This window comes from Stenella coeruleoalba (assembly GCF_951394435.1).
Source record: "Stenella coeruleoalba genome assembly, chromosome: 4".
In the NCBI taxonomy this organism is placed as follows: domain Eukaryota; kingdom Metazoa; phylum Chordata; class Mammalia; order Artiodactyla; family Delphinidae; genus Stenella; species Stenella coeruleoalba.
Window position 1 is genome coordinate 100,211,665 of NC_137149.1, and position 13,540 is coordinate 100,225,204.

The window sequence follows — 13,540 nt, forward strand, 5'->3', positions numbered from 1 at the left end:
CCCCAGTTAATTTAGGAGCAGCTGCAGTCCTCGCAAAGTGAAAACCAAATATCCTCTGGGGCTTCAGAGGAACCCAATTCATTTTTTTCCCCTGTAAATTAACTAGCTTCTCACTGTTGGTGTCTCAATGATTATGACTCTCTTAATAACTAATACGGTACCATCCTTCATGAAGAGTATGTGTATAATAGATTTATTAGATGGTTATTTGAATTTCCCTTCCCATCCACTTAATGTCTTCTTTGCTTTGATAGTTTAAATATTTAAGCAGGTTGCTTTTTATTAGATTGAGATATTTTGTAACTCTGCAGAGGACAGAAATACTTTTCTCCTCTCCAATTTTATAATTAAAAAATGGTAAACAAAAATAAAAGAGCTCAAAACCATTCTGGTATATAAGAATCTTAGTTGAAACACACTTTCCTTTTCCCCATTCATGAATGGAGGTAGGAATTATTATATGTCATAGCACATCTGTGTACCACTCCAAAAAGAACAGCAAACTTTTTTATAGTTAGTCTTTGATATATATTAGTTAACTTGTGTTTCATTTAGATTGTGATAGTTTATATTCTTAGGATATTGAAGCGTGAGCCTAGAGAGACTTAGCATTTGATTGGATGGACCCATTAGTTATGACGTTTGTCCAAGCTAAAGTTGAGGCCTCTGAATCCACAGGATTGGGCATGAAATCTTGTGGGAACAGTTTTCTCATGAAAACTTTGGCACTTCTAATCATTACTAGTAGGGAAGTAGGGACTATGGGTTTCTAATTTGATTTCTTTATTTATATATTGACACATAAAAGGGTACTGTTATGGAGTTTTTGCAAGAGATCGAGTTTGATGAAAAGGAAAGATAAAATAAACTAAAAAATGAAAGGAAATTCATACATGTTTCTTTTGCTAAATGTGTTTGGAAAGGTAAGAAGGACCCAAATAGAGTGATTCTTACTTCCTTAAAGTCCGATGCCACGCTACTGTACCTGGGTCCTAGAGTATATCTAGTAAGCTTGTATACTCAAAGCTTGACATTTTTCAGGCAGTTCAAATTAAAGTTTAATTTTAGTACAGGGTAAGACCTGAAGAGCCTGCTAAAATAGCACCCCTACCTGCCTTCGCTAATTAGAGGATTTAGAGTTGAATACACAAGTGGCCTGGGAAAAATCAGTTTCCTTGACTATGAAGTTCAAACCAGATCCACTATCTTAGAAATGAATGTCTTACAATAAATACTCTTCAGGAGTGATTTCTGATGTCCCTGAACCGTATTGTACAATTTAAGGGGAAGGAAGGGGAAATAGAAGTGAATATAACTGTACAGAACATATCACCCTAGCTGTGATTTTTAATAAGGTTAAGCAATATTATTAAGAGTATCTTTCTTTCCCCATAATTTTAAGAAATGTAATCCTGAATTATTAGCATTTGACTTTTTAGCTACTGTTATACCTATAGTATAATAGTGCCACACTTGACAAGAATGCCATTGCCAAGGGTTTCTACCAAATTTATATATAATATAAATATATTATATATAAATTTGTGAAACTAATAATTAAACTTAAACTGTTTATTTTACTTTATTTTTTCAATTTATTTATTTAATTTATTTATTTTTGGCTGCATTGGGTCTTCATTGCTGCGTGCGGGCTTTCTCTAGTTGCAGCGAGCGGGGGCTACTCTTCGTCTCTGTGCGTGGGCTTCTCATTGTGATTGCAGTGGCTTTTCTTGTTGCAGAGCATGGACTGTAGGCATGTGAGCTTCAGTAGTTGTGGCTTGCAGGCTCAGTAGTTGTGGCGCACGGGCTTAGTTGCTCCGCAGCATGTGGGATCTTCCCGGACCAGGGCTTGAACCCGTGTCCCCTGCGTTGGCAGGCAGGTTCTTAATCACTGCGCCACCAGGGAAGCCCAAACTATCTGTAGTTTCCCGTGGCTGCTGTATCAAATTACCACAAACACGATGGCTTAAAACACATTTACTGTCTTGAGATCTGGAGGACAGAAGTCTGAAATATATCTCAACGAGCTAAAATCAAGGTGTTGGCAGGGCTGTGTTCTTTCTGAAGCCTCTGGGGGAGACTATCTTTCCTTGCCTTTTCCAGCTTCTAGAGGCTGCCCACATTCCTTGGTTCTTGGCCCTTTTCCTCCATCTTCAAAGCCAGCAGTGACCAGTCAAGTCTTTCTCACGCTGCATCACTCTGACACGGATTCTCCTGCCTCCCCTTTCACTTACAGGGATTCTTGTGATTACACTGGACCTACTGGAATAATCCTGGATGGTTTCCCTAATCGCGAGGTCGTCTGATTAGTAGCCTTAATTCTGTCGGCAACTCTGATTCTCCCTAGCCGTGTAACATTACATATTCACAGGTTCCAGGAATTAGGCATCTTTAGAGGGGAATTACTCTGCCTTCTACGTTATCTGACCTAAATTTTAACATGATTATTCTGGGTGATACCTTGGCAGTGTCCTCAAGTTGGCGAGTATAGAGACAGGAAGCAGGAACCATATGAGATAAAGTGGTGGTTTAGATAAGGGTGGGAATAGCAATGGAGGTGATGAGAAGAGACAGGATCCCAGATATGTTTTGAACGTAATTTGCTGACCTGTTGGATGTAGGATGTGAGAGAAAGAGAAGAGTTGCATGGATAGTCCAAAGTTTTGGGCCTAAGCGATAGGAAAAAAATAATCTGCCGTTAATTAAAATGAAGAAAACTACTGAAAGAGCAGGTTTAGGGCTTCAGTGCTTGGTTTATGGAAGGCTGAGAATGACTCCTCTCCTAAGTAAAGAAGCAGCATTTCCCCGGTGCCTGGTAGTGATTCCAGTCAGGCAGATCTGTCCCCTAGAAGGGCCAGAGGTGCGGGCCCTAGGGGCATTTCTACCAAGAAATGGCCAATTGGATTCATTTGCTACCCTCTACTTCCCTCCTCATGTTTATGGGGGGGAAAAAAGGAGGAGCAGTGCCTTTTTAATAACCATTACCCTCTTTAGAAAGAATAACTTGTAGGATATCTGAGCTGTCAACAAGTTGGATCTGCTGAGTAAGGATTGGGAGGGTGATAAAGAAGAGAGAACTTCTTTTTTGCCTTGGCAGTGACCTCTGGTCTTGCAGTGATTCATGACCTACTGGACCAGAGAGGCTGCTGTAACATCTTAATATACTCCTGAGCCTGCTTCAACAATGACCGTCTCTTGCCAGACCATCCTGAGCTGCCCGTGTGAAAATTTACTTGCACAAAACTTAAGAAAATGGGTGTTTCCTCCCATATTGAGCCCCTGGGAAGCATCCTTTTTCTGCAGGGATTCCAGATACTTCCAACCAAAATGAGCTCTGAGTGGCAGTTTCATATTATTACTGGGTTTTTATTTCTTGTTTCTTGGAATTCAAGATTTCTTTCAGAGACCTCCTGACAGTAGATTATTTAGTTATTCCAGTGGTTTCTGCAGCCAAAGAGGCTTTGTGGAACTTGAAATAACCTGAGTTAATGTATATTAGGAGAGTTTGTGATGCTGCAGGTGCTATGCTAAAAAGCACTTTCATGGCTTATCCTATGTAATTCTTATGACAGACCAATGAAGTTGTAGAGATTATCTTGTCTACATTTTGCAGTTGGAGTAATTAAAATAAAGTAATTAAAGTAAATAAAGTAATTAAAGTAAGAAAGGATAAGTATTTACAAGTAGGAAATAATGGTACTGGAGTTCCAACCCAGCTAATCTGACTATAGAAACTGTGTGCTTCTAACTGCTGTACTATATGTTTTCCCCAAATTGATCCCTGCCATCTATTTGTGCTTGGTGTTAAATTGCCCCTAGAAGTCCCATAGCTGGCTCTCTGCTCCTCTGTGTGTACTTCTCCAGAAAGCTAAACCAGTCCTCCAAGAGGGAAAGGAACTTCTGGCCAAATGGCCATCTTTGATCCTGCTGCTAGTACCCAAGGCTCCTGATACCTGGTCACGGTCAAGAATTGAGCACTACCGGGCTTCCCTGGTGGCGCAGTGGTTGAGAGTCTGCCTGCCGATGCAGGGGACACGGCTTCGTGCCCCGGTCCGGGAAGATCGCACATGCCACGGAGCGGCTGGGCCTGTGAGCCATGGCCTCTGAGCCTGCGCGTCCGGAGCCTGTGCTCCGCAACGGGAGAGGCCACAACAGTGAGGGGCCCACGTACCACCAAAAAAAAAAAAAAAAAAAAAAAATTGAGCACTACCATGTCCTTTACCATGTCCTTCACACCCACATCTCCAAGTAATTCCATTCTCCACTTCAGTTTCTATTGAACACCTGATTGCAGTAGTCCTACTACTCTTTCCAAAGACCCTCTATCCTGAGAATTGTGCAGCCACTCAGCCCATCACTGATCTCTCTTCACCTAGCAGCACCAGAAAGCTGACTGCTTACTCTGAGATTATGTTATCACTGCTGAATAAATCCTGATTTCGTTTAGGAACAGCCTTCCTCATGTATGACTTGACTGTGAACTTCATGAAGACATGGATTGTGTCTGTTTTGTTTACTGTGGTATCCCTAGTGCCAAGCAAAGTATTAGGTACTTACAGTTGGCCCTCCGTTTTCACGGAAGCAGAAGCTGTGAATACAGAGGGCTGAATATGCTAAGTAAATTTTTGTTGAATGATCAAATTATGCACAACCATGTGTACATACCTTACAGGGAAACTCAGCTGTCTGTGCTATAGTAATGCTCGTAGGCCATTGTCAGTGCCGCTAGACACTGCAGAGGAACCGCCAACCAACTAAATGGTCCCATGTTCTGGTACTGACACAGAAATGGCCATTCTGCACCCACTCCATGGGAAAGGTTTGGGTTTAATGCACTCCCATAAAACCCAGCCCTTGTCCTGACCAGAGGCAGGTACTTAGGAAGTTTAGGTGACCACACTTACGAAGTGGTGGAGAAAGAGATGCTCCACATACAAGAGATTTTAAGCACTAGCGTAGAGTGAAAAATATTTTCTTTGGCAAAGTTAGTGAAACCATCAGATTTCTGTCTTTCATCGCTTTTTTTCCTCTGAGGTCTTAAGCCCATTCATTGGACTGGAACTGTAACACTTTCCCTGCTTGGTTCTTGGAGTTTTCAGGTTACCTGTGGAATTTATCTTGCTCTGTACTCACAACACTACCTCCCAAGTAATAAACAGAATTCTGAATTTTTGTGCAGATTTTATAATATGCCTTGAGATTTCATCCTTATTCCGGTCTCCTTTGTATTGCATACAGAAAGAGTGTTTGTACAGTACTTCAAGGATATGTTATATTTGAATCCCCTCCCCTGCCTACAGACACACACACACACACACACACACACACACTCTCTCTCTCTCTCTCTCTCTCTCTCTCTCTCTCTCTCTCTCTCTCTCACCTGTTCTGTGCAATTAGATTATTTCTGGCCAGGTAAGAAAGTGATGCAAAAGCAATTTTAAAAATAATCTCTCTGCAGTATGACACCTCCTTTAATTTGTTAATAAAGCTGTTAGTATAAACTGTTAGGAAATATAGAATTCTTCATTCACTTCAAACAGAGGCAGATATATATATCCAGTGCCTAATCGTCCCTGGTTTCTTTTTTATTTTCTCAGGCAAGGAAACTGATCAGTGACTTCGCCATTATCTTGTCCATTCTCATCTTTTGTGTAATAGATGCCCTGGTAGGTGTGGATACTCCAAAACTGATAGTGCCAAGTGAGTTCAAGGTAGGTGAACTTGTCTTTTGGTCATTCCTGGAATTCTTCGGTTTTCTTTCCTTTCCCCTATTCTAGTTTGTTGTATTTCTCTTTGAGTTAGTTTTGTACAATTGTCCATTTCTTTATTTTATAAATGATCAGTTGCTAGGTGCATATATATATTTTGTCTATTTTTTCACTAAAATTAAATGCCTGACTAGGACTAAATGCAAGGTTCACATTATATTGATTTTTATTGGAAATACCTTATGGTAACATTATAAACTCTGCTTTATATTTTTAGAGTATTTAAAAATATCCAGAGTATTTTCAACTGGATATTTCAAGGTTATCAACTTATAACCTTGACCCATATAATAATTCTAGGTTGCAATGTAACTATCATCATCCTGATTTTATGAAGTTGAGATTGAAGCTTATAAAAATTAAGTAAAATACCTAAGGTTACATTACTAATTCAGTGCTCTTTTCCTGCCACCAAACTACCTTCCATATACACACATGTGTATATATAATGTACATTTTAATTATTACAAAGATATAGGAATTATTCATTTTATAAACCTGTGGGTATGTACAAGCCTAATGGGTAATATTTACATTTCATTCATTCTTAAATATCCCTATCTAATTTTTCACCACAAGTCTTTCACTTATTTTCTAGAACACTCCTAACCTCTCTCTCCATCACTGAGAACCATATATTTGCTAAGAAAAATTAAACGAACTGCAGTTTTAGCTTAATGACTACCTGATGAGGAAGGGATGTCTGTGTTATAGCAAACAAAATGTTTTTTGCATTTTCTCTGCCATGATATATTTATTAGCAAAGGTAAGTGCTCATTTATTCAGTCATTAGTTAAGTCAATATTTATTGAATGCTTGCTTTGAGTCAAGCCCTATACTGGGAATTTGAAATGCATTGAAGAGCAAGACAAAGTTCCTTTCCTTATAAGCTCACAACCTGGTAAAGGTAGTAAAATGTGAATAGATTCAGTGATGGAGTTATGAGCAAAGTGAGACAGAAATATCTTCAGAGGAGAAGTGAAGCTTTCTTCATAGTAAATGTGGAGAAAATAATTCATAGTTAGGATTCTGTTTTAGTTTATTTATATTGTTTAAAATTAGGAAAAGAATAGGAAAATATGAAAATAAGATCAGGGTATTTAAATAAGCTTAATTATAACATAAAATATTTGTAGCTTTATATGTATTATATCATGAAACAATTGCAATTTGGCAGTAGTAAAAACAACTTCTGTATAATTGCTAAAACCCATGAACAAAATTCATGGTTGTTTTGTAATTTCTTGCCTACCTCCTTACTGAATATTACATTTGGGTTTTTCTTATGGCTACCCCTTAAACTTAAATCACTTTCTTCCATCCTGATTCTTACCTTGGAGCATCCTAAATGTGAAAATTGGCATTTACTTCTTTTCCATCACCGTATATTCTCAGTTTCCTTCATTTAAAATATTGCCTTAAAAATAACCTCCTTTAGGAAGTTCTTGCTGAATAATCTTTGTACAAGCTATCAGTAAAACTATCTCTGTTTTTTAATATGTTGGCTCTCCGTATATAAAAGTGTGTCTCTCCCACTGATTTTTCACCAAGTAGTATGTATTAATATTGTTTTAAAAAATGTTTTCTCTCTACTTAAAGCCAACAAGTCTAAACCGAGGTTGGTTTGTTCCACCATTTGGAGGAAACCCCTGGTGGGTGTACCTTGCAGCTGCTATACCTGCTTTGTTGGTCACCATTCTCATTTTCATGGACCAGCAAATCACAGCTGTGATTGTAAACAGGAAAGAACATAAACTCAAGGTAAATCTTCATAATAATGGTTATCACTGCCTTCTACTTTCTTTTTTGGTGCTTGAAAATATTAAATGCTTCAAAATCAAGATAGTTTTATGGGAATTACAGCTCATGTTCTTTAAAGACTTCGCAGAGTCATAGATCACCCTGTGTGGACACATCTTCTCAATATAATACTTTTGGAAGACCTCATTTAAACCTGAAAAAGTTGTTTCAAATCATATTTTCTTCACCATCTGAGAGGGCAATATAAACTGTTTACCACTCAGCCACTGTTATCCTTCATCTGATTTTAATACAGTAACTGTCCTTAATGAAGACAAAGACAAATGCTTTCTCTGAAACTATTGAGATAAACTATTGAGATAAAAATATGAGTTTTCTTCTTTAACCTGTTGACTTGGTGAGTTATATTAATAGATTTTATACTGTTGAACCAACCTTGAAACCTGGCAGATATATAGTTTCTTTCTTACACACAATTGAACTTGGTTTGTTAATATATATATATTATAATATGTAATATAATATATATTGCTTATATATGTATATGTACATATTTATGTGTATATATGTATATATATGTGTGTGTATATATAGGATTTTTGCATCTCTGTTTAAGAGTGACATTGGCCTGCATTTTTCCTTTCTTATACTGTCCCTGTCTGGTTTTGGTATTAGAAATATACTCTCCTTATAAGATGAGCTGGAGAGTATTTCTCCTTCTATTCCACTCCCATCCCATTCTCTGAAATAGAATATAATAGTCTCTTTATTGTGTATAATATGTCAATTATCTTTTCTTTGAATGATCAGACAAGTTGTTAAACTACCTGGGCCAGGTGGTTTCTGTATGAAACTGTAAAACTGGTGATCAAAATGTTTTAATGAGACATTCAGAATTTCTATTTTTCAATTTTAGTAACTTATACGTTTTAGATTTTCCCTTTTTTCTTCTATTTTAAAATTTATTGCAGTGTTGTTTATAACATTATCATTTGTCATTTTTGTAATCTGAATCTGTTATTTTTCCCTTTAAAATCTTAATATTATTGGGCTTCCCTGGTGGCGCAGTGGTTGAGAGTCCGCCTGCCGATGCAGGCGACACGGGTTCGTGCCCCAGTCCGAGAAGATCCCACATGCCGCGGAGCGGCTGGGCCCGTGAGCCATGGCCACTGAGCCTGCACGTCCAGAGCCTGTGCTCCGCAACGGGAGAGGCCACAACAGTGAGAGGCCCACATACCACAAAATATATATATATATATAAATATTATTGATTTGTGCTTCTTATTTTTCTTGATCAATCTAGCCTGAGGTTTGTTAATTTTATTGGTCTTCTTTCAAAGAAACAATTTTTTACTATATTGATTTTCTATACTATGTCTTTGTTTTTTGCTAATATTTGCTTTGTTTTAAAACCGTGTTATTAAGTACATCTACATTTATAGTTTATCTTTTTAGTGAATTGAATTTTTATGTGACTCTCTTTGTTTCTAGTAATGCTTTTTGCCTTAAAGATTAATTTATTTTGTACTAATAAATCTGTGGTACCTTATGTGTATTCATTCTGTTATTTTCAATATACCTTGTATCTTGTGTCTGTAGATAACCCATGGTTGGACTTTTAAAACAATCCAGTTTTACAATCTTTACTTTTAAATTTAATCCATTAAAATTGATGGTGATGAGTAATAGATTTGGATTCATCTTTAGCACATTATTTTTGCTTTGTTTGTATAACTTTATGTTCTTTCTTTTTTATTCTCCTTTTTTGTCCTCTTTTAGGTTGGTACAGGTTTGTTTTTCTTATTTTCTGCTTTCTACATTTTTTTCTGTTAGGGTGGAAGTTACATACTTTACCTTTTAGTGATTATGTTGCATATTTTAATATGCATTTTTAAGTTCCAAAGTTAGTCAGTATTTTTACACTTCTCCTGAATAATGCTAAGAGCTAAGGAATGCTTTAAGTTTGATATTCTTTCCCATATCATATTCTGTTAATACCCAGAGTTTATTGCTACCTGAATTTTAAAATCCAATTAATTAGACATGGTCAAGATTTTTAGAATTACAAAGAAGTTTTCTTTTTTTTTTTTGCACTTCAGACCTTCCTTTTCAGAATATTTTTCATTAGACTGAATTATTTCCCTTAAACAGTACTAGTTTACCAGACTTTTGAAATTTTCTCCTTTGAGCGTCTTTGGGAGGTAAACTCTCTCATTTATGTTTGCCTGAAAATGATTCTCTCACCCTCATTCTTGAAAGGTGGTTTCTCTGGATGTATAATTTAGGTTGAAAGCTATTTTTTTTCCAGCATTTAGAATCTATTTTCAATTATTTTTGACTTCCATAAAAGTGAACTGTCAGTATAATTCTCATTGCTTTGTAAGTGATCATTCTTTTCTTTTGGGTGCTGTAGCATTTTCTTTTTGTCTTTATTTTGGAGTTCTATTATAACTTACGTAAGCAGAGATTTCTTTTTACTATTATTGGATTACTGGGCTTCCTGAATCTTCCTGTCTTTTATCAGTTATGGAATTTTGTAATTCTTTGACTCTTTCAATCTCTAATACATCCTTCTGGAATTACAAGTAGAATTTTATTGTACATCCCCATCTTGTGCCCCAATTCTACTAAACTGTTTTGTTTTCACATTTACTGTCTTCAGTATCTGTGCTATATTTTGGATAATTTCTTCAGATCTTTCTATTCTTCTGTTGGTTGTATTCTACTACCAAACCACTCCATTGAATTTTTCCTTTCAAGAATTATAAATTTTTTTATGTTAAGACGTTCTGTTTTGTTCTTTTCCAAATCTTCTTGTTCAATTTTGATAATCCCCTTCTTTATTATTCTTCCATATACTCTATTATATATATATAATAGATTATAATATATATTATAATCTATTATATATATATAATATATATATTATAATATATATTATATATATAAATATATATATATAATTATATATATATAATATATATAATATATATATAATAGAGTATATTATATATATATTTGCTGTCTTTGTGGGTTTGATTCTGAACTTTGTATATATATATTTGCTGTCTTTGTGGGTTTGATTCTGAACTTTGTTTTCTCAGCTCTTACCTGTACTTACCTGTACTTTCTTCCTCATGTATTTAGTGCTTTTCTTTAAAAAAAAAAATGTGAGCTAATAATCTTCCTATGAAATGCTTCAGAGCCTTCCAGAGATTTTATTTGCTTCTGGGAGATATAGGAGAGTCCAGCCAACCTGGGAACACTTTTTTAAAAATTTATTCCCATGAAAAAATCTTTTATTATGGAAAAGTTGTAAACATACACAAAAGAAGACAGAGTAGTGTAACTCAGTACTTATCACCCAACTCTAACAATTAACAACTCCTGTCCAATCTTGTATCATTTAAATTTCCATGATCTTATCCCCTTCCTATAATACTTTGAAGTAAGTGTAGACAGCATTCCATATTATCCATAAATTTTGGACTATGTATTTCTAAAGATAAGATCTCTTTTGAGATCTCTTTTGAAAAGCATGACCACAATACCATTATCAGTCTAAAAATTAACAAAATTCCTTAATATCATCAAAAATTCAGTCAATATTTAAATTTGCAAATGTGTCATATGTATATTAAACTTTAAAAACATAATGTATTTGTTTAAATCAGGATCCAAATAAAGTTCGAACATTATCTTAAGTCTTTCATAAACTTTTATTTATTATTTTATTTATTTATCTTTGGCTGCATTGGGTCTTTGTTGCTGCGCACGGGCTTTCTCTAGTTGTGGCGAGCTGGGGCTACTCTTCATTGCGGCACACAGGCTTCTCATTGCGGTGGCTTCTTTTGTTGCGGAGCACGGGCTCTAGGCACGTGGGCTTCAGTAGTTGTGGCTCGTGGGCTCTAGGGTGCAGGCTCAGTAGTTGTGGCACACGGGCTTATTTGCTCTGTGGCATGTGGGATCTTCCCAGCCCAGGGATTGAACCCGAGTCTCCTGCACTGGCAGGCGGATTCTTAACCACTGCGCCACCAGGGAATCCCGTAAGTCTTTCATAAACTATCAGTCCATAGATTCTCCCCTCCATCAATCTGTTTGTTTCCCCTTGTAATTTATTTGTTGAAGATAACCAGGTTGTTTTTCTGTTTATCTTTTGCTGTATAACAAGCCTCCTGAAAACTTAACAACTTAAAACAACAATTTATTATTATTTCTCATGTTTCTTTGGGTTGACAGGGTTCAGATGGATACTTCTTGCTTGAGGTCTCTCCTGCAGTTGCAGTTAGATAGTGGCCAGGGCTGATGTCATCTAAGGGTTGACCGGACTGATTCACATGTCTCACATACCTTGATATTCCTTGGTGTGTCTGCCTGCCTCTCTCTCTCTCTCTCTCTCTCTCTCTCTCTCTCTCTCTCGCTCTCTCGCTCTCTCGCTCTCTCTCGCTCTCTCTCTCTCTCTCTCTCTCTCGCTCTCTCTCGCTCTCTCTCTCTCTCTCTCTCTCTCTCTCTCTCCCTCTCCCTCTCTCCCCCCTTCTCTCTCCCTCTCCCTCTCCCCCTCCCTCCCTCTTCCTCTCCCCTCTCCCCCTCTCACCACATGGCATCTCATCCTCCAGGGTCTTTCCATGTGGTGTAGGCTTCTCACAGCATGGCAGTGGGTTATTTGCACTTACTACGTGGCAGCTGACTTCCAAGAATGAAGAAGTGAAAAATTAGGCCATATCGTGGTTGCACCTGCAACTGGCACAGTTTTACTTCATTACTTTGCCAGAGTCAGCTGGTCAAAATAGTCATAGGACCATCCTCCATTCAAGGAGATAAGGAAGGACTCCACTGTTTGATGGAGGAGTGGCAATTTTACATTGTAGGAAAATATGTGGGACAGGAGATATTTTCCCAGCCATTTTTGGAAAGTGAAATCTGCCATATCTGTACTGAAGAATTTGCAGTAGTCTTGACTGCTTCCCTAGAAGCTTGATGAAATATAGTTTCAATATTTTATGTCTATATCTATGCAGCGTTTGAGAGTGCGGTGGCAAGACTAATTCATAAAAGGCTAGGACTAATTCACACTACACTTTTAGCTTAAGGTTTTTCAGACTGCAGAGGTAATGTGAAGTCCAGCTCCAAACTGAGTTGTAGGTTTATGGTTAGAAATATCTTTGGAGAATCTTTTTTTTTTTTTTAATGGCATTACATCTAGTGGCAAGGCCAAGAGAGGCTTGTATCCCCACTGTCTCTCTCTGTAGGGTGTTTTTTCCCCCTAGTCTACCAAATGGGTATGCTGTGTTTAGAGTATCCTAGTTTTATTTCAGGGGGTGTCTCCCATCTATGCCCTTTCCCCCATATCCCTAGGATTGGTGTCAGATGGTCATTCTACCCCATGCCTTACCCCGCCAAAGATTGGCATAGTCTTGCTGGGCAGGCCCAGGCCTCAAGGGTTTACTGACATTGTAGATTTACTCTTTCCTGTTGCCATTATTTTTTGTTTCCAGTTATTTCTCTTACTTTCTGGCAGATAAACCATGATTTCTGTAAGATATTTTCTGTATTTTGTTGAGCATTTTTAGATGTTCTTTACTGGGAGGAATTCAGTGTTGATTTGCTTTTGAAAGGCTGGGAATAGATGTTGACTAATATATTTTATTCTGAAAAAATTTGGAAACATATTCTTACTTTTGATATATAGTTAGTCAGATTTGCTATGTGTCCTTGAAGGCAAATGCCTATTCTTTTTGCTCATTAAGTTTTCTTACTAATAAAATTCAGAATTTTGAATTTAGCCAGTTTGGGGTTGATAAAATACTGAAATTTTATTCTACTCCCTATAGAAAACATTAGAAAATCAAGGCATATTAGGATTTACCTCTTAAAATAGGAGTTGAATAAATAAAAAATGTTTTCATCACTTTTGGAATTGCTTATTAGAAATCATTCCTTTGAATAACAGTAGTTATAGAATAAATGCCAGTGTTTTGACACAAATCTAAAGATACCAGTGGGGATATCAT

General features: G+C 36.9%; 1 protein-coding gene across 5 annotated transcripts in view; it reads left to right on the forward strand.

The window, feature by feature from the left end:
- Nucleotides 1-13,540, forward strand: part of SLC4A4 (solute carrier family 4 member 4) — a 352,077-nt gene that overhangs the window by 308,301 nt on the left and 30,236 nt on the right. For all 5 annotated transcript variants that reach the window (XM_079920094.1, XM_079920096.1, XM_079920092.1 and 2 more), the window contains 2 exons: nt 5,598-5,711; nt 7,368-7,529. In XM_079920094.1, coding sequence (XP_079776220.1) covers nt 5,598-5,711; nt 7,368-7,529 — 276 coding nt within the window. The remainder of the gene's footprint in view (nt 1-5,597; nt 5,712-7,367; nt 7,530-13,540) is intronic.